Source organism: Aotus nancymaae, unplaced genomic scaffold (assembly GCF_030222135.1).
Source record: "Aotus nancymaae isolate 86718 unplaced genomic scaffold, 86718_ANA_hifiasm-v0.15.2.pri h1tg000030l, whole genome shotgun sequence".
In the NCBI taxonomy this organism is placed as follows: Eukaryota; Metazoa; Chordata; class Mammalia; order Primates; family Aotidae; genus Aotus; species Aotus nancymaae.
The window spans coordinates 36,609,192-36,636,437 of NW_026988443.1; the positions used below are offsets into that span (position 1 = coordinate 36,609,192).

The 27,246-nt window shown below is 40.6% G+C and overlaps 1 protein-coding gene across 1 annotated transcript; it reads right to left on the minus strand.

Moving 5' to 3' along the window:
• Positions 1–5,804: 5,804 nt before the first annotated feature.
• On the minus strand, positions 5,805–27,246 carry MPHOSPH6 (M-phase phosphoprotein 6). Its single transcript, XM_012466157.3, has 5 exons — positions 27,166–27,246; positions 21,848–21,960; positions 9,701–9,791; positions 7,274–7,368; positions 5,805–6,440 (listed from the first exon to the last, which is right to left on the minus strand). Exons 1-5 carry the CDS (start codon positions 27,214–27,216, stop codon positions 6,308–6,310), a joined length of 483 nt encoding a protein of 160 aa, XP_012321580.1. The 5' UTR covers positions 27,217–27,246; the 3' UTR covers positions 5,805–6,307.

The window sequence follows — 27,246 nt, forward strand, 5'->3', positions numbered from 1 at the left end:
ATTGGGTGTACCGAATGTCTCTGTGCCTCTGTTTCTTCATGGGAAAAATGAAAGCAGTACTTTACATCCCCCGCCCATAATTCAATGCCTGGCCCAGTGTCAGAGCTCAATCTTTGTTAAACAGGTGAATGAGGTCCCAAATGTTCCTGACATTTAAAGACAGCTCTCCACTGCCTCGCTGGTACAATGGTTATCCTTTTGGGGAACACCCATTGGAGCAGCTGCTTCCACTTTGCTTTATTTTCCTGCAGGTAATATCCTGTTCCCATCATTATCTGCTAAGTTGTTGACTGAATGCCTGGTAGGAGCTCAGCCAGCCAAGTGTGGCTTTGTGCCTCACCCTCTTGACACAGCTTGTTTTCTGTTCCCATGGACTCCAGAACCTGCTCTAGGGTTTGAACTGCAGACTTGTTCCTGTGCTGTTCTCTCTGTTTGCTTGTGGCCATCCCAGTGATGTTAAATGTGGCTCCTTCCCTCTGAAGGCAGAGAAGGATTGAGTTCAGGGAGAGTGTTTCACACAGGTGTTACACATGATGAACGATCCATCAGGGACAGGGATCAGAGCAGAGGTCAGAAAAAAGCGGTGGGGGTGGAAACCTGTCATGATCAGGAGAGAAGGGAGGGATGTCACAGTAACATGCAGTCTGCTAATTATCAGATTGTCATCTTCAAGACCTGAATGGTCTTGTTAGATTCTGCTGCAATTTTGCAATGATGTAGGGTCACCCCTGCTCTCATTTGCAGGCAGAGTTTCCTCCCATCCAGACAGTACTGATGAAAAAGATGTTAGCAACAGATACCCATCCAGATCAAATATATCTTACAGAAATCAGTGCAACTTTGTACAAATGAGTCCAGGGACTCTTACTCCATGAGTATCCTGAAACTCAGTGCATCTTTTCCCTGGGGAAAATGAAAACACAGGGCCACCCAAAAAACAAGCAAAATACATTGGAAGGAAACTCTGGTATATAACATTGAGCTGTTGCTTTGAAAAGGGGTGACCTCTCTGTGCAAAGGACTTCTTTTTCCAAACAGAGCTGAACAAGGTAAGATTCTGGGTTAATGGCTTTTATAATGATTAAAAATAAAATGGAAACCTGGTGTAGCTAGAGCTTACAGTCCTACAGCAACTTATAAAACCATCAGATAATTTTAACAAACTGCTTATACAAGGATATTTCTATAGGGAGAGGGTAGGTCAGACTCCAGTCTCTATTTAAGAGGCTGCCAAGACACCCCGGACTCAGATGATAAAGCATCTGTGTATTCTCTGAGGCCAAGACTAGGAAAATGTTTCTCAGCAGGCAAGAGGGGAAAGTGATACCTTTATGAAAGACATATTAAAAAGTGAGAGTTCTCTAAGGATTTTCTTAAAACTACCATTATAGTTACATCATCTCTCTTTCCCCAGAAAGTCCACTTGGATTAAGCTCATCAACCAATGGAAATGTCAGTGATTGGATGGTTGTATGTTAGAGTGAAACAATGTTTATCTGTTAAACTGAATTTTATATCCACATGGCATTCAGTTTTTTTCCCCCCAAGATCTGGGATAGTGAAAGGTCCATTGATTTGTTGGCCTTGTCTGTGTGGTGCCCAACAGGCACCTCTGCTCAGGGCTAGAGCCAGAAACATCCCTGATCCCATTGGTGGCATTTTCCTATTAAGTTGGGCGCACATTTCCACAGAGACACAATCCAACATTGCCTGTTATGATTAGAAATAAACCTGAGGACTGAAAGATTGAATATACAGACCATGACCAGACCATATATAAAAATAGAATGTTGACCCATAACCTGCAGCAATCTGGCCAAGAAACCAACTCCTATTTACAGTGAGCAACCCAGGAATCCAGCCTGCTATATAAATCACACTTGTAGAAAGCCAGATTGTTATCTTAGAAGGTAAATGATTTCTGTAACAATTGGCCCCAGATGGCCAGGGCTTAATAACTGACAGCTTCCCTAATTTTGCCCCTGCTTCTAATTTAGGGCCAACTAGAGAAAGCCAAACTTGTACCTCTTACCAGTCATACAGGGTGCCCCACATGTAGTTAGCTTACCTCTAGCTTCTTCATGCCAACAGTCCAATCAGAGCACACTTGAGCCTTCTCTTCTGTGGGTCTTTAAGCTTTTGCATTCCTCTGCCCGCCTTTGAGTCTCTGCGCAAACGCAACTGATGGTGGCTGACTCGTTTGCTATATCGAGCTCGGAGTCGATAGCCTTTGCTTTTCTCCTTTGGTTCAGTACTTTGGTTTAAATAGGCTTTGTGAGCCAGTTGGTTTCTAAATCATTCAAACTGCCATTCATTCACTTATTTACTGAATAAATATTTACTAAAAGCTTCAATAGGTCGGGCGCGGTGGCTCACGCCTGTAATCCCAGCACTTTGGGAGGCCGAGGCGGGTGGATCACGAGGTCAACATATCGAGACCATCGGGGCCAACATGGTGAAACCCCGGCTCTACTAAAAATACAAAAATTAGCTGGGCATGGTGGCCCGCGTCTGTAGTCCCAGCTACTCGGGAGGCTGAGGCAGGACAATTGCTTGAACCTGGGAGGCGGAGGTTGCAGTGAGCTGAGATCGCGCCACTGCACTCCAGCCTGACGCCTAGCGACGGAGCAAGACTCTGTCTCAAAAAAAAAAAAAAAAAAAAAAAAGCTTTAATATAGGCCATATTCCTTGCTAGGCACAGGAGCAAATGAAGTAAGATACGGTCCCTACCCTAGAGGACAGTAACCTGGCAACTAAGGGGATAAACAGGATGACTTGGCAACCAAGACAAAGGGCATTAAAATACCGAGGCAGTGTTTTTTTAAAAAGTGCATATCAATTCCTGGATTCATAACTTTCAGGAAGGTGTAGCTAAACATTTCAACTTTAATCGTTATACACTTGAATGCAGATTAGAAAAATAAGCATTTTAAGTTTAGCAAATCCATGATTTCAGATATTATTGCTTTAGGATGTCTGTAATAGCTAAAATCTAGTCCGGAGATTAAAAGCCACCCTTATTTTAACAGAGGAAATTAAATATTAAGAATTGTTAATTGGGTATTAAAGAACTAAACAAGGGGGAAGGAAAACACTGAGGTATCATGCAGGAAGCTGCCACTCCTAGGGAAGAGAGTGAAATTGTTCAATTTCTGAAACTTTGGAGGGGTTCCAAAGAGCTAAAACTAAGATCTCTGACAATAAGTTGCTGTTCTGTTAATACCAATGTCTCTGAGTTGGGTGGGGGAGCCCTGTGGCCAAGGCATTGGACAGACGTCTGAGTGGGTACAGGGTCTTTGGTGCTGGTGATGTCTCTGAGTTGCTGTGGGGCTGTTGCAGCAAGTGTTGGGAAGACTAAACTGGCATTAACAACTGTTCCTGGAACACCAGACTCTGCTGGGGTGCAGGTGTTTTGAAGGTAACAAAGAAATAGGAAATGAAGAGGAAGCAGAGAGAAGAGACACATCCTGTTCTTCTTCCTATAACCTCGCCATCTCCAGCTGGGCCTCCACTGGCTGATCCTAATTTAGAGTTATGTATATACCTATGTAACAAACCTGCACATTCTGCACATGTACCCCAGAACTTTATATATATATATATATTTATATATGTATATATTTATATATATGTGTATATATATATTTATATATATTTGTGTATATATATGTGTGCATATATATGTGTGTGTGTGTGTGTGTATATATATATATATATATATATATAAAAGAGTTGGCTGCATAGGAGAAAGGGGGTTTGCTCAATCCCAGCACAGCACCAAAAGCTGAATACATAGAGTGAGTTTGATTCTGTGAAGCAACAGCTTCGAATATGCCACAGCCCACCCCTTGAGCCATTCAGCATCCACGCACTAAGCGCTTCTAACCTAAACTTCCTGCAACAAGGAAAACAATTGTTTCTACCAAATACACAGCAATCGTCCTTTTTACAAGATAGCATCACCCTTTCTCCAAAATGAGGAGACACAAAGTCCCAGCAGACATTCTATCAGTTAGTTACGTCAAAATTTTAGTCAGAGACCCACCTAATATTCTTATCCTACGACCAAATAGCAAAGTTAACTCCCTAAGAAAACAAAATGAGGTGAGAGAAGAAATTAGCACACGCACACATGCACACACGCAGAAGTCATCCCCAGGTATCCAAGGACTGGTTCCAGGACTGGTATCCTGCAGATACTAAAATCCAGATGCTTAAATCCCTTACATAAGACAGGATGTTTGCATATATCTTACGCACAACCTCCTGTATCCCTTAGACCATCTCTAGATGATTTATGATGCCTAATACAATGTCAATGGTATGTAAATAGTTGTCCAACTGTATTGCATTTTATGTATATTATTTTTTATTTTTATTTTTTGAGTACTTTCTGTGGTTAGTCAAATCCACAGATGTGGAACTCACAGATATGGAGTGCCGACCCTACGTGTAACAGCTGCAGTAATTTGTTTCTGTAACTGGCTAGTCATAAGACTGAAATAACAAATTTCCTTCTTTCCTTACACATCCCATGGTTCTTATTGCCTCAGCCAGTAGCTCAACTTCTCAGGGTTTATACAGGGTGGGGTGTACCAAACCATCATTGCCTAAAGGGCCTCAGTCATTCCCCTTTGAGATCATTACAGCTCTCCATTAAAAGTTAGCGGCATACATGGAAGTGCTAAAAATGCCCCAGAGAATCCTCAGGTTCCAGATGCCTTTATCCCCCCTCCATTGTGTAGGAAGAACATAAATGCCCCTTTGTTGCCAGGATCACTTGCACCAGCCAAAACAGTAAACTCCAGCCTGTCGGTTCAGTGAAATGGCTGGATAGTCTCAATTCCTGTCTTAATGGAGCCATTGTTGTGTTCCCTAGTGGGAACTCTTCTCCCTTGGGAACTCATCAAGAGACGCAGGAAACAACCCCTGCTTGAGTGGCACCACTCCATCTACCTCTGCTTGATTCCAGACCATGCATTCTGACGAAGAACAGCCCCATGTAGCAGTCACTCAAAGCATTCGTTACATTTGTCAGATGGAGTTGTATTCTACCTAGTGCGATAACTGAGTCTTCAGGAGACCATTCCATCATTCTATTATGCCCGCTGTTCCTGGGTGATGGGGGATATGCTAAGGCCAGTGAGTTCGAGAGGCATAAGCCCATTGCCCCCCTTGTATTATGGTAAAATGGGTTTGTCAATCAGAAGTCACACTGTGCAGGCAGGTACATAAGACATGCAGTAAGTCCATGGACTGTGGTGCTGGTAAGGCACTGGGAAGAACTTCTGGTTACTTCCCAGAGTTGGAAGGGGCTTCATTCTCATACTCGTAATGACAAAAAGGCCACATTAACTTCAAATTCCTATCTTTTCTCATAACTCACATGAGAACTGAGGTCACAGAGCAATACAATTTTACAGGGATTTGGGGAGAGAGGAGACATGTAGCTGATTCATTTGCTGGGAGCAAAATTAAATCAGTAGTTTTTGACGTCCTAGGTACATACCTCCAGACAGACAGACACACATACACACACTTAATTGTGTGCTTCTTTCTATACTTAGCATGTAGAATAGACTTCAGCCTAGGAGACTGGACCATTTGTTAGTGGTAAATTCTATTGGGCTATAATGTAAAAAACTGATGGTTGTTTTTGACCCATAAAAGGCAATTTCTTATGGTTCAACCTCATACATCACTACATTCTGATCAGCTGTTTTTTAAAATTACTATGTGGAAAAAAATTGTATTACTGAATCAGACTGAAATTATTATTTGAAAGTACAAGAAAACACAGAAAGTATGTCAAAGTAGATTTTTATTACAGAATAATTTTTTCTATTAATTCAATGTTTTAAATAAAACAACATAATACCATAAACTGACAATGACCTGGTAGCATGTAAATACTTAAGGCCGGAAAGGCATGTTTATTCTTGATAAATATAATAAAGGGCAATTTAAACTCTGGCATTAGTTTACATGAGTCAATTTAAGGTCAGTGAATGGAGAACTGTATTAAGAGAAACCAGAGGTCAAAAGACTCTTCAGGAAGGAGCCCCCTAACAATGTACATTTGAAGATCAGGGGGCTAAAAATCCACTCTGAATGAACACCATAAAGCAAAGGATGTACAACATCCATCAACATCTGTTTCAAAAACAGCATGTTTCTAAAATGATACATCTCTTTACAAAGTAAACATTACAGTATTAATAACTACAGAGACACCATTGGGATGAGCTCCAGATCTGCCTGCTGACTTCCATGAAGTACTCATGGGCCATGGCTTAAGGCATCCATCTTAATCCTGGGGCTTTAAGAACATCTTCTTTGCTTTAATCGGTTGTATGTCTCCATTTTCATCTTCTTCATAATTGGCACGGTCTCTCTTTCTGGCAAACTTTTTCCCAATTGTCCCCACCAAGGTCTCATATCTGTCAAGAGGACAGACAGCAAATGTTTAATTTCAAATAAAAAGGTAGGAATCATACTATGCAGCCATAAGCAAGGATGAGTTCATGTTCTTTGCAGGGACAGGGATGAAGCTGGAAACCATCATTCTTAGCAAACTGACATAAGAACAGAAAACCAAACACCACATGTTCTCACTCTTAAGTGGGTGTTGAACAATGAGAACACATGGACACAGAGGGGAACATCACACACCAGGGCCTGTCAGGGGGTTAAGGGCTAGGGAAGGGATAGCATTAGGAGAAATACCTAATGTAGATGACGGGGTGATGGACGCAGCAAACCACCATGGCACATGTATACCTATGTAACAAACCTGCATGTTCTGTACATGTACCCCAGAACTTAAAGTATATACATAAAAAAAGAATTGTAATATACACACACAAACACACACACGAATCAAGCCTTCTAAGAATATCAGACCAAATACGCAATAAAAAAGATTAAGAAAAAGAAATATATGATTAAAAGAAACCATCTAATTTAACAATTTATGAACTTCTCTAAGAGTGATTAAATTCCTTGCCATTTTAGTGTTTGCATTACCCTAAATAAATTAAGTTGTACATTTTAAAATACATATTTCCCGCAGCACTGGAAATGGGCTCTCATCTGGCAGCCTGAGACAGGTCTGCGACCCCCACAGGCCATGTAAGAGAAGGCCAATCACAGTCATCGTCCTACTGGGGGACTCCCTTTAAAGCGGCTGTGGACTGTGGGGTAAGAGGAGTATTCCTGGGAGAGCCAACGAATGCTTGGTCCAGATGAGAAAGCTGCTGCCCAGCAAGGTTACCTTCTAGCCATCTCTTCATCTGACACATCGAGCTCCACTGTTTCATCTTCAACTTCTTCTGCTTTGTGCTTAGCATTCATATGAAGCATCAATTTCTGAAAAATACACCAGTGCTGACCTTCAGGCTAGAAAAGGCTTGTGAAAGGAACTGATGTCAAACTTATTTGAAGGCAAAGAAACTGAAGTCAAATACTCTAGAGAACTAGTCAAAACTGATAAGGGATTCTCTGGAATACTTGATACCACAACAGTCTAACAAAAGTCAGCTCTAAGTGAAAAAAACAGTAAGGCAAAGCACCACTGGATTATATTTAGTGTGAATTGAAAGTGTATTCAAGATCATAAATCTTAGTATTAGTTACTCATATCTAAAGCAGGCATACTGCTGACATATTCCAGTGAGTGGGAGAAGAGATAAACTTTCAGATTGTCTCTTAACTTCCCCTACCCTATCTTTGAGCCAAATGAAGAGGCACTAGCAGTCAACAGCAATTTTTTTTTGAGATGGAGTTTCACTCTGTCACCCAGGCACAATCTTAGCTCGCTGCAAGCTCCGATTCCCGAGTTCAAGAGATTCTTCTGCCTCAGCCACTAGCGTAGCTGGGATTACAGGTACCTGCCACCATGCCCAGCTAATTTTTTTGTATTTTTAGTAGAGATGGGGTGTCGCTATGTTGGCCAGGCTGGTCTTGAACTCCTGACCTCATGATTCGCCTGCCTGGGCCTCCCAAAGTGCTGGGATTATAGGCATGAGCCACTGTGCTTGGCAGCAGTCAATAGTAATTTTTAATGCATCTCTTGGGTGGTGGTGATGGTGGGTGGAGGAGGCGAGAGAACTGGAATGCTGACCCTGATATAATGGAGGGAACCTGCACCTCAGCCTCACCCTCCTAAACTTCAGGGTGGATAATGCATCCCATATAACATCCATGCACCACGGGTCTCTCTTCCATCTCTTTCACATTAACCTTTTTGTGATAATTATCCTCTGACCTTTTTTTCTTTTTAAATGTGTAACCTCTTCTTTATAGCAAGAGGAGGATAAGGAATAAAAGATAAGAAGCCAGTCTCAACTAGTTTTTCTAAGGCTTAAAAGAGTGATAATAGTTCAAAACCTTTTCCCAGAAGGACTGTATTCAGTGTTACAGAACCCAGTAATTGGGGACATTTTCTAACACCCGCCCCCGCCCCCCATCACCTTCTGCGGGCAGTTGCACCTCTCCTTTCCCATTGCAGCAGAAGTACTTTGGAATGCCAGCCTATCCACAACCCCATTCTTTGGATACCGCATGTTCAGAATCCCCGCCTTTTTCTTCCCTCTTCACCCACTGCCCAGCCCCTCTCCTTCTCAATCTAAAACTTAAAGCAGGTCAAAGCAAGACCAGTATATACTGAAAACAAACACTTTCAGTGTTTGACTCTGTGTAAAGTAAATATAACACTTTAATTATCAATATGCCTCCTTCCACCTCGCCAAAAAAGCAGAAAAGGAAAACCAACCTACAATCCTTCAATAAACTTTGGCAACTAGATTAGCTAACTACAGCTCGTGAAGAAGTGGTTCTTCACTAGGGATGATTCTCCCCACCAGGGAACCTGTGGCAGTGTCTGGAAACATTTTTGGTTGTCACAACTGGATTAGAGGGTGGGGGGTGTGTGTGATCATGACATTTAGTTGGTAGAGAACAGAGGACATGTGGGTCGTCATCCTCTCAGGACAGCCACCACCACAAAGAATTATCTGGCTCCAAATGTCAACACTGCCATGGGCGAGAAATCCTGGCTTCAAGTAATATTTACAAAACTAAAGATTTCTATCTCAAGTGTCCATTTGGTTCATCAAGTACCTGACAGGATGGCTTTTAACATATGAGCCAGAGTTCTAATGAATATCTGTTAAATAAAGCTCTGCTTCTCTATTCTGGAGCAGGAAAATTCAAATGAATAGCTCAGTTATAAGGCAAAGATTCATTTTTCAAACAAACTTTCCAAAGGATTCATTTAAAAATCTACTCACAATCTTGGATTAAAACCTGTCGATTAAAAAGTCAAATTACATAATTCTAAAGTAACATTTTTCCTTTAGAAAAAAATACATTTATAGATGCCAGAAAATAACTTTTCATAACAGCATCATATGAATAAAATCTTGACGTTCCTGTAAAAGACTGAAGTTGAAATTCTAATATTTACAGTGGCATTGTCAAGGGCTGCATACCGCTATATTAAATTATCTACTCGCCTCTACCATAAAACTAGACGGCAATGCCTGCAATTTCTTTAAATAGCTATGGCAATATTTCAAGACTTGTTATTTTCTATATAACAAGTAGAAATTGTACCTGGTGAGGAAACACCTAAGCCCAATTATTAGCAGAAATAATTCAATTGGAAAAAGTTTAAATTTGAAGCAATTATATTTAATACCTCAATCTCAGGATTAAATCCTCTGAATGACATTCTTCCATAGAGAAGATCTTCACATAATAAGAAACTCTGCTCTTCTATTATGAAACTCCTAAATGGGAAAACAAACCTATATTAATACCATGTCTCCTTATATAAAGCACAGGAAATAAAAGCCAAAACACTGAATAAAAAATCAACCTTATGGTTCTCAATAGAATGAATTAAAAATACAGTAAGATTTCTAACTTAGTGTTAAAAATAAAAACATTAATTTGGTCAGCAAAGGCATAAGGAGACAAGAGCAGCAGACTGGAGGCACAGCCTGTCTTAAACACCACATTTAATTTGCATAAATACCTACATAATATAAAGACCTAAGGTATTTACAATAAACTTGAATTTGCCAAAGACGAAGCAAAGTTTCTTTTGTGTTTACATCCCCTCACCAAATTGTTTTTTCAATTCTTTTTCAGAAAGGAAATAATATGTATATAAAAATACACACACAATATACAATGATACACTGCTCCAAGTCATTTTACAAAAGTTTCTGGCATGTTTTGTCTTTCGTTCTCAGGGATTTCAAAAATTCCATTCTCTAATTATCAAAGTAGCACCTTTCAAGGAACATAATTTGAAAAGCAGAATAAAGTATGAGTTTATAAACTGCCTGGAAATTCCCCACCAAGAGGTTAAAAAGGACTGTCAGTTACTATATTGGAACATTTCCTTCCAGTCTTTTTTACACTTGCACTTACGCTGACTCTTGAACACAGGTCTGAGCTGTGTGGTGCACTTTTGGGGGAACAGCTGGTTTTTGGTTAAACAGATAAGTTTTTTAGTAGTGACTTCTGAGATTTTGGTCCCCACCAAATTCTTATTCCATATCTAGGAGAAGTAGTGGGAAATCAGAGGCTTGGGCAGCTTTAACAGTGTTATCAGTCAGAACTCTTAGCTATAAACACCAAAGACTGACCCTGGATGACTTAAGCAGAGAAGGAATTTACTGTAAGAACACTGTAGGATCTTTATTTCCAAGGGGAACTGGGCTCCTTGTGGAGACCAAAATCTGTGATACAAAGGGCCGAGTGTACTGGGCATCTCAGAATCACAGAGAAGGCTGGAGGGGCAGAACTGGAAGATGGGCAGAAGTAACAGTTGCTGGTAGTTGCACCGAAACCAAAATCATGCTACAGAATGGCTCTAGGAAAACCAGTGCTGCTGCTAACAGGGCTGAGCACGGTACCATTGACGGCATCGGGGCAGGCTGCGTTCCCCTGGACCAGGACCTTATTGTCTCCAGCAGAATTTCTTTGCTGAGTCATGAGTTCAAAACGCTAAATCCATGGTGACATATCTGTCTCCAGCCTGGCCATAAACCCTTACATATGGCAAGAAAGCAAACATGTGGCCTTTAAGGCTTGTCTGCTGGAGTAGGCTCTGATTCTCATAAAGATTCCCTCATCCAACAAACACTTACTAAACCAAACTGCGTGCAGGCACTGTTCCAGAAACTGTGGAAACAGCCACCAATAAAAGAGCCTCAGCTGGGCATAGTAGCTCACGCCTGTAGTCCCAGCTACTCAGGCGGCTGAGGCAGAAGAACTGCTTGCACCCCTGAAGTGGAAGTTGGAGTGAGCCAACACTACGCTACTGCATTCCATGGGTGACAGAGACTCCGTCTGAAAAAAAAAAAAAAAAAAAAAAAAGGCCGCTGCTCTCATGGAGGTTACAATCTATAGAAAGAGGGGCTAAATAATGAATGAAACATTTATATCATAAAATGGATGAAAATATAGGTTATTCCATCCCCAGCTGTAGGGGAGCAACTAGTATGGAACTAGCTTTCCCACACCATAACTATAAAACAGGACAAAATATTAAATGACTATTTTAAGATAATGAACCAGTCCAAGCATAGGACTATGATGCCTGAGAGAAGAAAACCAAATGAAATAAGCCCCATGAATGCACAGTTTTCCGCCTAGGGGCAATTTCAAGACTGTAGAGCAGTGAGTGGAAGCTCACATAAGGCCCAGTCTTGCTGAGCTCAAGAGACCAACTGTTTCATTGGGGCTTCAGCTGAAAAAAAAAAAAAAAACAAAGACACAAACTGTAGTTTGGGGCTATGCAGATGGCTGGACTATCTGGGTGAGGAGACCACAGAAAGGGAGCTACACCATGGAATTCAGGACCAGCATGTGGGGTTCCCTTGAACCTGTGGCTGACTATTAAGCTGCACATGTGCAGGATGAGTCTTCGGACAGGAGAAAAATAACTGCTGGTGAGATGATTTCTGGTAGAATACTGGCTGCATTAGCTTCCCATGGCTGCTGTAACAAATTTAAGCTGACAAAATTGGTTTCTTAAAGCAACAGAAACTTATTCTCCTACAGTTCTGTACAAAATCCAGACGTTGGTAGGCCTGGGATCCCTCCAGAAGCTTCTAAGGGTACAAGGCCTTCTGTGTGTCAAATCTCCCTCAGCTTCCTCCTTGTAAGGAAAGGTGATTACATTTAGGGCCCACACAGATAATCCAGGATAATCTCTCATCTAAAGATCTGTAATTTACTCATATATCAGCAAGGTAAATTTTGCCATATAAGGTAACACTCACAGGTTCCAGAGATCAAAACCTAGATGTTATTTGGGAGACTATTTTCCAGCCTACCATAACTGGGGAAAAAAAAATTTACCCTGCAATTGTATGTTGAAGAAATAATAGAGTTTGCACAGAGAAAGGAAATGTTTGAGGTCTGCCTGGCCAGAGAGGAAAGAGAGACCAAGCTAAACACACTGTGGATTTAGTAGAAAGGCCACATCTTAGGAGTAGAGACAATTTAGCTTTAGGGTAGAAGCTACAAAACACACCCTGACAAAAACAAGCTGATTGGCATGTAAGTTAACTGCCTGATGAAACAAAATTCAACACTCTATTAATAAAAGTTATAAAATCCAGGCAGTCAGCAATGTAATACATATAAATGTGCAGCACACAATAAAAAATTACTAGACATGCAAAGAAGCAAGAAAATGTAACTCCCTCACAGAAAGAACAACAGAAAAAGATGAATGAATTAGTAGAAATGGACTTTAAAACAGTAATTGTAAACATGTTCAAGGATTTAAATGAAAACATGAATGCAATGAAGAAACAAATAGAAAGCCTGAATTAAGAAATAGAGACTCCAAAAAAACACTAGATAGAATTTATATAATTAAAGGAAAAAACACTTTAAAAAAAGAAATTATATAACTGAAAAAAAATCTGAAGTGAAAAATTGGATTAGTCCTATGTCTATTAAATACATGGAATTCATTACTAAAAATCTTTTCACAGAGAAAGATTCAGATCCAGATTGGCTACACTGGTGAATTTCACCAAGGATTTACGGAAGAAATAATTTCAATTTTACACAGACCAAGAACTGAGAAAAGGAGACAGGAACACTTTCCAATTCATTTTATGGCCAAAACCAAAGACATTATAAGAACTCCACAGTCTAGTGTCTTTTATAAATATAGATGCAAAAATCATTAATAAAATGTCAGCAAACTGAATTTAAAAATTTTAAATGTTACATATGAAGACCAAGTAGAGTGTATGTCAGAAATATAAGGCTGTTTTGATATTCAAAAGCCAATACAGTTTTCAACAAATTAACAAAATAAAAATCATGGTCTTCTCATAAAAAATTATTTGACAAAATTCAACATCATTTATGATGAAAACCCTCAGCAAACTAGGAAAATAAAGGAGTATCTCGGACATTGATAAAGGGTATTCATGAAAACACAGCACTTCGTATGTAATAGAGAAAAAGCAAATGCCTTCCCAACTATGATCAGAAACAACTCAAGGAGCACTCTTGTCGTTTCTATTCAATATTGTACTGAGGTCCTTAGCCACGAAATAAAACAATAGGAGATAAGATGTATAACTCTCTTTCTTTGCAGATGACATAATTATGCATGCAGACACTTTAAAGGAATCCACAAAAAACTACTTGTTGGTGAGTCATTTTACCATTACAGAATACAAAGTCAACATACAACCATCAATTTCTACACACTCCCCAACCCCATACATACACACAACAAATGAGTTTGATATGATATATAAAACTATGAAGTACTTAGGGATAAACAATGCAATGAGTATAAAAGATTTTTTCAATAAATTTTAATAGATGCAGTGGCTCATGCCTGTAATCCCAGCACTTTGGGAGGCCAAGGTGGGCAGATCATCTGAGGTCAGTAGTTCGAGACCAGCCTGGCCAACATGGTGAAACTCCGTCTCTACTAAAAATACAAAAATTAGCTGGGCATGGTGGCAGGCACCTGTAATCCCAGCTACTCAGGAGGCTGAGTCAGGAGAATCACTTGAACCCAGGAGGCAGAGGTTGAAGTGAGTTGAGACTGCGCCACTGCACCCTAGCCTGGGCAATAGGGTGAGGCTGTCTCAAAAAAAAAAAAAAAGTTCATAGGACCACGGGTTATCTACGAAAAATATATCCTTTAATCTACTTCATGCTGTACATAAAAAATTAGAGGCAAACCACAGATTAAAATCTCAGCACTAAAACTACAAAAATTCTAGAAGAAAACAGAAAATATCAAACCAAGTTACCATAGCCAAGGATTCATGAGACAGGACTCATAAGGAATAAACCATAAAAGAAAAAAAATAAATGAAACAAAATGATAAAAACTCATCAAAATACAACATTAACAGACTAGAAGAAAATATTCACTATACATGTAAGTGGCAAAGAACTTGTATTCAAAACATAAATAATTCCTACATGCACAGACCTATCTAAGTTTTGCCTCAAAAAAAAAAACAAAAAAACAAACCCTACAAACACTTGAGTTTGAGTTAATGATATGCATGGTGTAATATTTTGGGAAGAAATGTACTGATGTCTGCAACTTACTCTTACTGTATCAAAAATACAAAAAATACAATAAAATGATGGATGTATAGGGGGTGAACAAATAAATGATATAAAATATTTGAAAAAAAAAACCAGAAACAAAACTTTCTCAATTTTTAAAATGGCCAAAATATTTGAAAACGCGCTTGACAAAGGCAGATGTGGAAATAGCCAAAAAGCAAGACGTTCTTTAACATTACTAGTCACCAGGAAAATGCAAATTAAAAACCACAATGAGATGCCACTAAAATAGTTAAAATTAAAAAGATACGTAACTCCAAATATTGGACTCTAATGCTTCCTTAGTGAAAATGTAACATCATAGAACAGTTTCGAAAATGGAATGAAAATTTCTGTTAAGGTTAAGTACAATTCCACAGTTACAAGAGAAATGAAAACATAACAAAACAAAACTTGAATATAAATGTTCATAACGCTTTATCCATAAGAGTAAAGAAACAAGGTTGTGTATGGTGGCTCATACCTGTAATCCCAGCACTTTGGGTGGCCAAAGCCAGTGGATCACCTGAGGTCAGGAGTTCAAGACCAGCCTGGCCAACGTGGCAAAACCCCGTCTCTACTAAAAATAAAAATTAGCTGGGCATGGTAGTGCATGCCTGTAATTCCAGCTACTTGGGAGGGTGAGGCAGGAGAATTGCTTGAACCTGGGAGGCAGAGGTTGCAGTGAGTTGAGATAGTGCCAGTGCACTCCAGCTTGAGCAGAAGAGTGAGACTCTGTCTCAAAAAAACAATAAAAAATTGGAAACAATCCAATAAAGAGTTCTTGATCATTATTAGTCATCAGGAAAACGCTAATTAAAAACCATAATGAGATGCCACTAGAATAAAATTAAAAAGATATATAATTCCAAATGTTGAACTCTCATATTTCCTCAGTGACAGTGTTATAACACTTCTATTAATGTCCATTAACAGAAGAATGAAGATACACTGTGATGTATCTGTAAAATGAAATACCACTTAGCAACAGAAACAAATTACTGATGTTTCAAAACAAGGATGAACCTCAAAAACATTTTGCTGACACAATGAAGTACGTATTGCACGATTCCTTTTTTATGAAGTTCAAGAACAGACAAAATTAATCTATGGTTTAAGAAATCAGAACAGGGCTTGCGTCAGAGAAGGCGTGAGACTGACTAGAAAGAGGGATGAAGATCTTTATGGGGTGACGGAAATGTTTCCTTGACAGGAGTATGGTTTACAAAGATGCATTCACTATCAAAACACATACAGCTGTAGACTTAAGTACATTCCACTGAATGAAACAACCACCCCCACCCCCACACCCACAGACAGCAGTTTAAGGGAAGACAGTGAGGGCAGACTAGAGGAGAGGCATTGTCTTATAAAAAAAATAGTCTGGGTAGCCCTCTTGGATGGGGTGACATCTGAGCAACGACCAGAAGGCAGTGAGGAAGCAAGATATGAGGATGCCCAGATGAAGAACACCTGAGGGCCTAGTCCTAAGTGCAGGCCCTGAGAAAGGAATCTAGCTGACCTAAGAAACATAAAGCCTTTACAGCTGGAATGGAGAGAATGAAGAGTAGCAGGAGGTCAGAATTACTTGCATGATAACACTAAGATGTCGTCTCTTACTGTGTTGACATTTGCAGACTGTGTGAAAGCAACTATGAGTAAAATGAAATCTTAGCATGAGTTAAAGCAGTAGTGATACCCGAGGATCCTAGTAGTTATACGCTTCACTGCTAGGCCCTCAAAGTTCAAACAAAAAAGCCAGTTTCACGTGAGTATGTTCTTGATGATATACCACACGTTTGTTTTTAATCTTAGCCCTCAATTACTTTAAAAAACATTCTGTGCACAAAATAGAAACTATATAAAAGATACTTCTTCTTGATAGTCAAATAATATATCTGCACTTGTGTGACTGAACTGAGAGATGAATCAGACAATTTTTTTTCAATGAGACACCATAGTATGTTTTTTTGGGTTTGGGTTATTTGGCAGACATTTTCTTGAAAATAAATAAAATGAACCTGACACTTCAAGGGGAACAACTGACATTATTTATTGCCTATAACAAAATTCAAGCTTTCAAGCAAAAGTCAGAACTCTGAATAGCTTATATCTGTCATCTTGGGCTTGATAGATTCCCAACACTTAAAAGACTTTTCTGATGAAACCCACGGTGATACTAATGAATGTGATTTTTGATATTGTCTAACAAGATGAGTTAACATTGGGAAAATCTATACAACTCATTTTCCAAATGACAGAAGCATGATGTTAAGAAATCATATATGGGTAAAAGATCTATTTAGAATACAAGACAGACCAAGACTTATGGAAAGTTCACTGGTATTTTCAGATTCCACATTGCAATTTACTCTTAAGAAACTACTACTGATTGAGTTTTGGAATCGTACCAAAGAAGAATTACCTGAAAAGGCCATTGAAATACTCCTCTCTTTTCAACTGTATCACCTGTGCGAGGGTGGATTTTCTTTATACACTTCAACAAAAACATGCTTTAACAGGCCGACTGCAGGTGTTCAGAGTCCAGCCATCTTCTATTATGCCAGAATGTTAAAGAGATTTGCAAAAATAGAAAACAGTGCCACTCTTCTCTTTCAATTTTTTGTCTTGAAAAAGTTATTTTTCATTAAAAATGTGTTATGTAATGAGTTTGTTTTTTAAATGAATATTTAAATATTTCTAAAATTTCTTATATAGTAAATTTTGACAAATACAAATCACCTAAAACACTCTCCAGGAGTTCTAAATAATTTTTATGAATGTAAATAGCTCCTGAGTTCCAAAACTTTGAGAACCACTGTGATTTTTTTTCCTCTCTCACCGGCCCTCTAGTCCGGCCAGCACCTCACTTACTTCAGAACCAACTATCCCTGAGGGAATCTAAATTTGGACACAGAACTTGCTGTTCAGCTTTTTCTATGCACTTGGGATTCCCTCTCAATTGTCCAGTCTTATTCCTTATAGAGTGAGCAGCTGATGAGACCTCCTCAATTCCCAAGTAAATCACCTCTCTCAGGACAACACCATATACACATGCAATCTCCAACTTCACAGAAGCTTTCACTTAAGACAAACGAAGGACCCAGAGAGAGGCAACCCCCAGAGGCCAGGACTGGGTTCAGAGCAAGACTACTGGCCCCTCAGAGGTCTTACCATGGCTTTGCATTGACACCATAACTTTAATATAAAAAAGAGCACAGGTGTTTTGTATCTACATGCATGGTTTTAAGAATTAGAAAAGTTTAATTACAGAGTTGGCAAGCAAGTGAAATATTTCAAAATTTAACTGTATCTGTATTTTAATGATCCAGTTTTCATTAATGAGGTTCTATAATTTTGGGATTAAAACACACCCACAAAATTATCTATTTCATCTATTTTGCAGATGAGAAACTACTGCTCAGGAAAAAAAGCCAGACTTGCCTAAAGCCACAAATAATATGCATGGCAAAACTCCAGTTAGGAAACCATTCTCAGTGGGTCTCACATTCCTGAACATTTTTCGAGTGAGGCACTAACTGCCCTTTTGCCCTGCACTATCTTTGTAAGGATATCTGCATAGTGAGCAGCCTTGAAAAAGTCTTCCTCTAAAGCAAAGGGCAGATTTGGTTACTGTCCAGCATAATACAGAGACCTCTCTTGGGGCTGAAAGCAAGTCTGCTTGTGGTCCGTTATCTAAGATTCCAGTTTCCTAAGATCAGGAGATCTCAGCTGTGATGCTAATCCACTGGGCGCACAGCGTCTGCCTGGGTCACTTCATGTCATCCCTCATAGGAATTGGCAACAAAAGAGAAATGATACAAACTTGATGCTTGTGCTGCTTTCTTTGTGGTAAGTCCGTTGTCTCTGATGGTGTTCAGGACACATTACCCCCAAAATATGGCATCCTGGCATACTGAATATTTTACGCAGGAGGAATCTGAAAAATGACATGCAGGTAGGATTTTCTGATCATCCCCTGAAGCAGGTCATAAAACCCTCACGTGAGAGGTATCCCCCCTACACTCGGAGGAAAGCAACATCCTTATCTCAGAACAGGAAGGGACAGAGAGGAATCTGAACAAAGGACTTGCTAAATTTCTCCCAGCTTATTACTTTTCGCTCATACCACTTGGTCCTATCCTATTTCTCCACAACTCTCCACTCTTCACCAAACCTAACATAAAAACACTCAGTTTCAACCAATTCTTCAGTCTTCATTTTCTTATGAAGGCTCCTGTGTCACATAAAACTTTTATGAAATAAATGTGTATGACTTTCTCTTGTTAATCTGTCTTTTGTTACAGACACCCCAACTAAAGAACCTCAAATGGGCAGAAGGAAAGAATACTGTCCCTCCCCTGCATCTCAGACCCAGAAGGCTCCTATCTTCCATCAGCACCAGTGAAAGTGTGGCAGGCTAACTTGTTAGTTTCAGGTCCCTATAGCTTCTGACTCGTTAGACCACAAAATACAAACATAAGATGCACAATAGCCAAAAATACTTCTTAAACAACTTGCTATGACAAAGGAGTAATTAAACCGCCTGTACTTGCACACTGTTACTAGGCCATATCCTCTGGGGAAAAAACAACATGGCAACACATAGCAAAATCTTTGATCTGGTAAATTTCACTTTTAGGAATTTATATTATATCAGCTTTCCTGGAAAGAGACCTTGAGACAGTTATATGCAGGAAATTTAGTAGCAAGTGTTGTTCAGCAGATACCCTTCTAGGAAAACAGAGACAGGAGGATTGGGCAGAGAGAGACGATGATGTGCAATGTGGCTATACCAAGGCCTCAGGCACATAGGAGCTCTGGAGTCAGGAAAGCCCTTCAGTTGGTCCAAGTTGGGGCAGATCATGATTCCCCTAAATGGTCTAGTCACTGGCTAAAGGTGTCCCCTGTGAGGCAGTGTTAACACTGAATAGCCTTCATTATCTTCAGTGAATTACAGACTGATATGGCTGACATTAAAAATGGGAAACTCGAGACTTTGAGAGCATATACACGTGCAATCTCCAACTGCACAGATAGTAGTAACACTCTGGAATAGTTCAGATAACACTAGCGAAAAAGGAGGCACAAATATAAGTGAGGAGAAATAATGGGTGTCCTTCCTATATTCGGGTATAAGGAAATACACACAATGGCAACAATCACTGTGCTTTCCGCCTGGCGCTGTGGTGACTGTTTTACATATATTACCTTATTTACTTCTTGGAATGTACTAGACAGGTACTATCATCATACCCAATATACAAATGACACAAAACAGGTTAAGTAACTCACCCAAGGTGACAAGTAAATAAGTGGTGGAGCAGGGCATCAAACCCAGGTCTGCCTGACTTCAGAGCCCATGTGCTTAATTAACCAATCCATTCCACAGTCCCCCTACTTAGAGTGTTAAAAACAACAACTACAATACAACACATATTTCAAGGATATGTCATCCATTCACCCCTTCAGATCTACTTCCGTCTTCATCCCTGCTCTCTGGCCTGGGAGGCTGAGTTGAATATAATGCACGGAAGGGCTCCTTTGCTGCCAGGTACATGGCTCCCTTGCTAGGATGACCTTGGGCTGGCTGTACCCCTGGATGGAAGTAGGAGCTCTTGTAAGGTGCTCGCTCTACACAGCTTATATCCAGATTCGGTCACCATTCCCCACCCGCCCCTTGACTCTGCAAGCTCAGGTGGTAATCGCTGCTACTACACAAGCTAGGAAGGTACTACACTGTCCTGAGGGGTTCCCCTATGCCCCACCCACAACTTAATAGTGTCTCCTCAAACTGAGAGTGCCATCTTTTGGGGCCAACATCCTGAGCTGATACACACACCTATACATAAACAAGATGCTGAGTAATGGCAAAATGTTAGCATTTACCTTCCCAGGAAAGAAATGCAAAGGTCATTTTCTGGGAACAATATGCTGTATTGGGGAGGGGGAGACTACTACTGGAAACAAGATAGACACAGTCCTGCTGTTTAATAAACAAGTGGAAGGAATACTTTGGTAAGTTTAGTCAAAGCATAAAACTAAATTATAGCTCCTTAGCAGCAAAGGTCCCTTCCTCCCCCTGATCCTGGCCCTGGCATTATCTTCACCCTCCTCACCAACATCTTGCTTCCTCTGACAAGTACAGAAAAAAATGACCTTCCCCCATCCGTCCTGGTGGGACATACTTTCTATCTTTAGAGAAGGATATCTAAGCTTTCAAATAATGTCCATAGGCCAGCCAAATGAATAAGGGAATATAACATACCAAATCAAAGCCCAAATATCAGGTACAGAATGGAAAGACATAAATGCGTCTGAAGGTAAGTCATATAAATGTGACTGAAGTAAGTAGCATCTTCAGTCCTTTGACCAAAGTTTAAGTAAAACTACCATACCACAGAGCTTACTAAGGTAAGAAAAGTATCATGGAAAATGAAAAATAGGTACCAGAAGGATTTAGCTGAATTAATGGATGAAATAAATCCATCACTCCCTCATTCAGAACTGTTGATCAGGCACCAGCCAAGCTTGGGGGTGGGCCACAAACAGTGTACACCAGCTTCAGCACTGACTAGCTGGGTGACCCCAGGCAAGTTACCCTCCCTGAGGCTTCAGTTCCTCAACTACAAAATGGACAGAATGACAGGAGGGAGCTCCTAAGTTTGCCGTGAAGATTCGATAACTAAGGATGTAAAGTGTTTAGCCCAGTTCCTGGTACACCCTACAGTTTCAGTAAATGTTACCTAAAATGGATGGTATTACAACTAGCAACAATTTCAAAAAAAAGAAACAAACAAAAACTCCTGACCTGCCTTAAAATGCTCCACATCATGAACTGTGTAATTGAAACAAAACTGGAGAGGCCTGAAGTACACATGTAATCTTTAGAACTTAAGGTGATAGAACATTACAGCTTCCCCAAAAGGTCTGCTGTTACTGAGATATGTGGGCTAGGTTCCTTTATTTAATGTAAAAAAGGACAATGTTATACATTGTGGCTCGGGGAGGGAGTAGTAAAAATGTATAAATCTATGTGCAACTTTTATATATTTAATATTTTTTAGTTGTGCCGCTAACTCGACAAACTGAAAAGAAACTATTTCATGGGCTTTATGTTGCTGGAATGATGAGTTAAATTTACCAGGAGTTTCCTTCTGAATGGCCCAAGCATCATTAACAGAAATTGATGGTATTACAAGTAGCAACAATTTCAAAAAAAACCTACTCTTTCTCTTTAAGCTCTGGCAAATCCAAGTACCAGTGCTCTTCACTAATGATTTTCTTTTCTTCCTCTTCCAGTTGTTTCTTGGTTTCTGAGTCCAGTCCCCTTTGCATAAACTGTGGAAAAAAAAAATCAATGTCAGAAACTTTTTCCATTTTGAGCTGAGGAAACCTCAAATAATTTCCTTCTACTTGCTATCCCTCATTTATCTATGGAGCCTACCTCAAGATTGAGAGTTGGGGCAAATGATCAAACGGTTTAGCTCTTCCCTTCCAACTTTACACTAGATGATGAGGGACAGTGTCAGGGCATGTGAAAATGCACAATGCATGCTTCCTTTGGAAAACTTAAGGGCTAAGACACCACATTCAAGGGTCTTCTTCTCACCCACAGAGCCCACTGGCTTTTGCACCTGCTGATCTTGGGTTGAAATGCTCTTCCTACCCTCTTCCACCTGGCCAACTCCTCACCCGTCTGACATATGTAAACTTATGCCACTTCTGTGATGCCATCCCTGGCAGGTGCCAGTAAAATCAGTGTCTCTGTTCTAAATGCTTTCACGGCTCCCTCCAACAGACTCACCACATCTTAACTTTTTGAGCATCTAACTCTTCTGGAGACCTTTAGGACTGGGACTGTGTCTGAGTCATCTCCTTCATCTGTCCCAGAAAGATGACTGAGGCACAGTAAGTGCCCAATAAATGTAGACAGAAGCAAAGGTGCATCTGTAAGTCTGCTCTTCTTTTTTATTTTTCCTCTGAAATGCTGCTAAACTCTTCAGCTGCTCTTATTACCAAATCTGCAGAAATCTGACAATATGGTGGTAAATAACAGTCCTGCTGCTAGTCTCTCGCCAGCATGAATATCTACATTTCTTCTGGGAACAAGTGAACGAACTTAAGAGGCAAACCAGAACAAAACGATAAAATACCAACATTGGAGAAAATAAAATCAGAAAACACCCAGGAGCCTCCCAGCAGTTAGGTTTCAGGTTCCACTGGTTTCTATGTGCCCCCATTTATTTCCCTTATTCAGGCCCCATATTTTTTCTCTTTCTATTCCAGTTCTTCCAAAAAGAAACACAAGCCTTTTTAGGCATAAAGGCTTTAACAATGACTACCAAGTTAAATGAAAAAAACCTTAAGAACGTTCATGAATAAAATACAGTCATGTGCCGCAAAATGATGTTTGGTCAACGATGAAACCCATATATGATGGTGGTCCCCTAAAATTACAATACTGCATTTTTACTATACCTTTTCTATGTCTAGATATGTTTAGATATACAAATACTTACCACTGTGTTACAGCAGCCTACAGTATTCAGTATAGCAGCATGCTGTACAGGTTTGTAGCCTACGAACAACAGGCTGTGCCATACAGCCTAGGTGTGTGGTAGGCTATCCCATCCAGGTTTGTGTACATCAACTCTATGATGCTCTCACAATGACGAAATCCCCTAATAATGCATTTTTCAGAATGTATCCCCGTTAAGTAACACATGCCTGTGATAACATAAAGTGCTGAGGAGAATGTGAAGAAACTGATCACTCATACACAGCTGATGGGAAAGTAAATGGTACAGCCACTGTGGAAAACACCTTGGCAGTTTCTTAGCAAACTAAACATACACTTACCATATGACCCAGCAACTGTCTGCACAAAGTAAGTGCAGGTAAAATGGTGAAATCTGAGTAAGCTCACTGTCAATGTCCTGGCTCTTTATTGTCCTCTAGTGATATAAAATGTTGCTGCTGGGGGAGGTGGCATGAAGGATGCCCGAGATATCCCTGAACACTTTTTGCAACTCCCTGTGAATATATTACTATTTTAAATAAAAAAAGAAAACAAGTTTGTAGACCACTGTCTTGTAGTTCTCACCCATTTCACCTGTGTCCATATCCTCATCCCAGGAAAAAACTGCAGTTTCTGGAATGTACACATTATACTACCCAGTCCTTTTGCCTTTGCTACTTAACAACATGTTTCCATTTTTTGCCTTGCACAATATTTACTCTCGTTGGCCCACAGCATGTGTCCTCTGGTAAGACTTCCCCAATTGGCATTTGGCTTGGCTCTTCCTAGGCCTGCTCCTATAAAGTAGCACCTTTCCAAGACAGCCTTATCAACACTGGATTATCGTCCATCATCGTGGTGCTTTGGTGTCTCCCAAGACTATGATTCTGAATAGACCATGACTCTCATTCATCTTGTACCATTGATACTTAGGCTGTACTCCTGGGACACAAAAGAGCTCACTCAATCAAGGTTCTCTGAAAGTAAATGAACCTAGACTCGTCTTATTTTTCCAGACTCTCTTTCTGGGATGGTTTTCTTAAAATGCAGATGCCTCATTAAATCAGTAATATTCCTCATGGTAAAACTCATCAATACTGCCCAACTGCCCTTTTTTCTCCCATTTAGTCATGTACCTATTCTTTTGGTATACAAAAGAGCCATAAACTTATGTTCTGTACATAGGGAAAGGATAGAACTCCCTGTGAATATAAATCAAGCACCTCCAGACTTACGCAGAAGTTCAATTCTCTTACTCTAGAGCATTTCAGAACACATTCTAAAACTAGTGAGGACTCAGAGCAGGCATCAGCACAATACAGTCCTCAGGCTGGATGTCCGTTGTTGTCGATAAAGTTTTACCGGTACACAGCCATGGTCATTTGGTCCTGAACAACAATGGCAGAGCTGAGTAGTTGTAACAGAGATTGCCTGGGTCATAAGCCCAAAATATTTATTATATGGCCCTTTGCAGAAAGTTTGCCAAGCCCTGTTCTAAGAGTCTAATAGTGCTAAAATCACAAATAAGCACCCTCTCTACAACCATTCCATACTGGCAGACCGTCTATCCGCATCCTCCTTTTTCTGCTTCCTATCAGGATCACCCTGCAACGGCTTACCAAGTCAGAGGCATTCAAGTGAGTCAGGATTAAATCCTCAACCCTCTCATACTTGCCATAAAAAGTGGTTCCCCACCTTTTTGGCACTAGGGATTGGTATCCTGGAAGACAATTTTTCCATGGGTAGGGTGGAAGCGGGGGAGGAACAAACGGTTTACGGATGATTCAAGCGCATTACATTTATTGTGCACTTTGTTTCTAATATTGTAATATGTAACGAAATAATTATACAACTCCCCATAATGTAGAATCAGTAGAAGCCCTGAGCTTGTTTTCCTGCAACTGAGACACTTCCATCTGGGGGTGATGGGAGACAGTGATAGACCATCAGGCATTAGATTCTCCTAAGTAGCATGCAAGGTAGGTCCCTTGCATGTGCAGTTCACAGTAGGGTTTGTGTTCCTAGGAGAATCTAATGCTGCCACTGATCTGACAGGAGGCAGAGCTCAGGTGGTAATGCAAGCCATGGAGAGCAACTGTAAATGCAGATGAAGCTTCCCTCACTTGCTTGCCTGCCTGCCACTCACCTCCTGCTGTGTGGCTCAGTCCTAACAGGCCTGGACTGGTACTGGTCCATGGTTCAGAGGTTGGGGACCCATGCTATATAGGACTTAGCTATGGCTATGGCACCCAAGTGCAGCTGCTCCATGCCGTCTCACAGTATACTCTGTTCAATTAGTATAGGTAGTGTCTCCTGCTATCTTGCCAGTAAGTTCTTTCTTATCAATTAACAAAAGCTGCTAAACCAAATACGGAACTTGGGTGATCTTCTTTGCTCTCCTTTGCTTCCAATGTTCAATTGGGTCTCCCCACTTGGTGGGGTGGATACTTGTTTTAAATTAATTTCCTCCTTTTTAGTTGCAACTCAGATCGTTAGTTCGAGCCCGAGTCACCCAGTACATCATCTGGCTTATTCCAAGAGCTAAAACAATTGCTAAAATCTTTTCAGTATCTGCTTGGCCAATTCACTCCACTTCTCTGAAATTAGTGTTATTACAAATCCTAAAATCAAAAGCAAACTCTGTTCAGTAAAGATTCAAATTTTGCTAATATCCATGAAAGTGCTTGACAAACTATAAGTTATGCTACAATTTATCCTCCACCCTCATTCACCCATTCATCCCTAATTCCATCCTAGCTCAATTCCATTCAAATCTTGCACATGTAATGTTTACTCTCTAATCTTTCTCGTTTTGAGACAGGGTCTCCCTCTGTCACCCAGGCTGCAGTGCAGTGGCACCATCTCAGCTCACTGTAGCCTCGATCTCCCAGGCTCAAGCGATCCTCCCACCTCAGCCTCCCAAGTAGCTGGGACTACAGGTACGTGCCACCACACCCGGTTAATATTTTGTATTTTTTATAGAGATAGGGTTTCACCACGTCACCCAGGTTGGTATCAAACTCCTGGGCTTAAGCGATTTGCCTACCTCAGCCTCCCGAAGTGCTAGTATTACAGGAAGGAGTCACTGCAAATGGGATCTCTCTCCAATCTTTCAAAACACTATGAATAGCTTCCTTCCTTTTTTTTTTTTTTTTTTGGAAATTCCACCTCTTTAAACATGACATGTAACGGTTTGCTACTCTCTATTAGTAGTGTTCAGTGAAAGGCATTACAGAGTAGTAATAAAGAGTGAGGGTTCTGGAGCTAGACTCAGTTCCATCCCGTCTGCACTACTTATTAGCTGTGTAACTTTGGGTAAGTTACTTACTTCCTGTAGTCACCTCAAAGTGTCATTATGTGAACTGCATAGGTTAATATATGCAAAACACTTAAAACATTGTCGAGTACCCACAAAATGTAAATATTTGCTATTTTTGATATTGTTCCCTGTGTCAATAGCTTTCCATTGCTCACAAAATCAAGGAAAATATCCTTAATCGGGCCTAAAATTCCCTGCACATTGAGACCATGGCCTACTCTGCAACCTCATTTCTTAGTATTTGCCTTTCAAACATACTGAATTATCTCTAGTTCTTGGAAATCTCCACGCTCTTTTTTTTCCTTCTTGCCTCTGGGACTTCTGAACCCAGTTTTCCTACTTTAGGACGCTGTGCCTCCCACCCTCCCAGTAATCTAAAGGGACCACTACCCCGCGAGAAGTTCAGTGAGTTCCCAGGGTCCCCGGCGCTTCTACCCTCACTGAACTTGGTACACTGTACCCTGACTGTTTGCTTATGTGTATATAAGCTCCGATCCGCCCGCGGGCATCCTGAGAGAGGTCAGCCTAAATCATAACCTGGTTCCCAGTAAACAGTGCAGAGCATGCGCTAAGTGAATGAATGAGCACAAGAGCTGGAAGCCTTTAGGGCCTCTCTCGTGTCCCCCGTCCGCCCGCCGCCTCGGCCCAGGTCAGGTCGGAAGGACCGGATGCCCCTACCGCCCGGCGTGGCTCAGCGTCCCCGCACCTTCATGCGTAGCAGATTCTTGGACAACTTTGTCTTGCGCTCGGCCGCCATGGTGGCTCCCGCCCAGCGCCGCACTCGGCC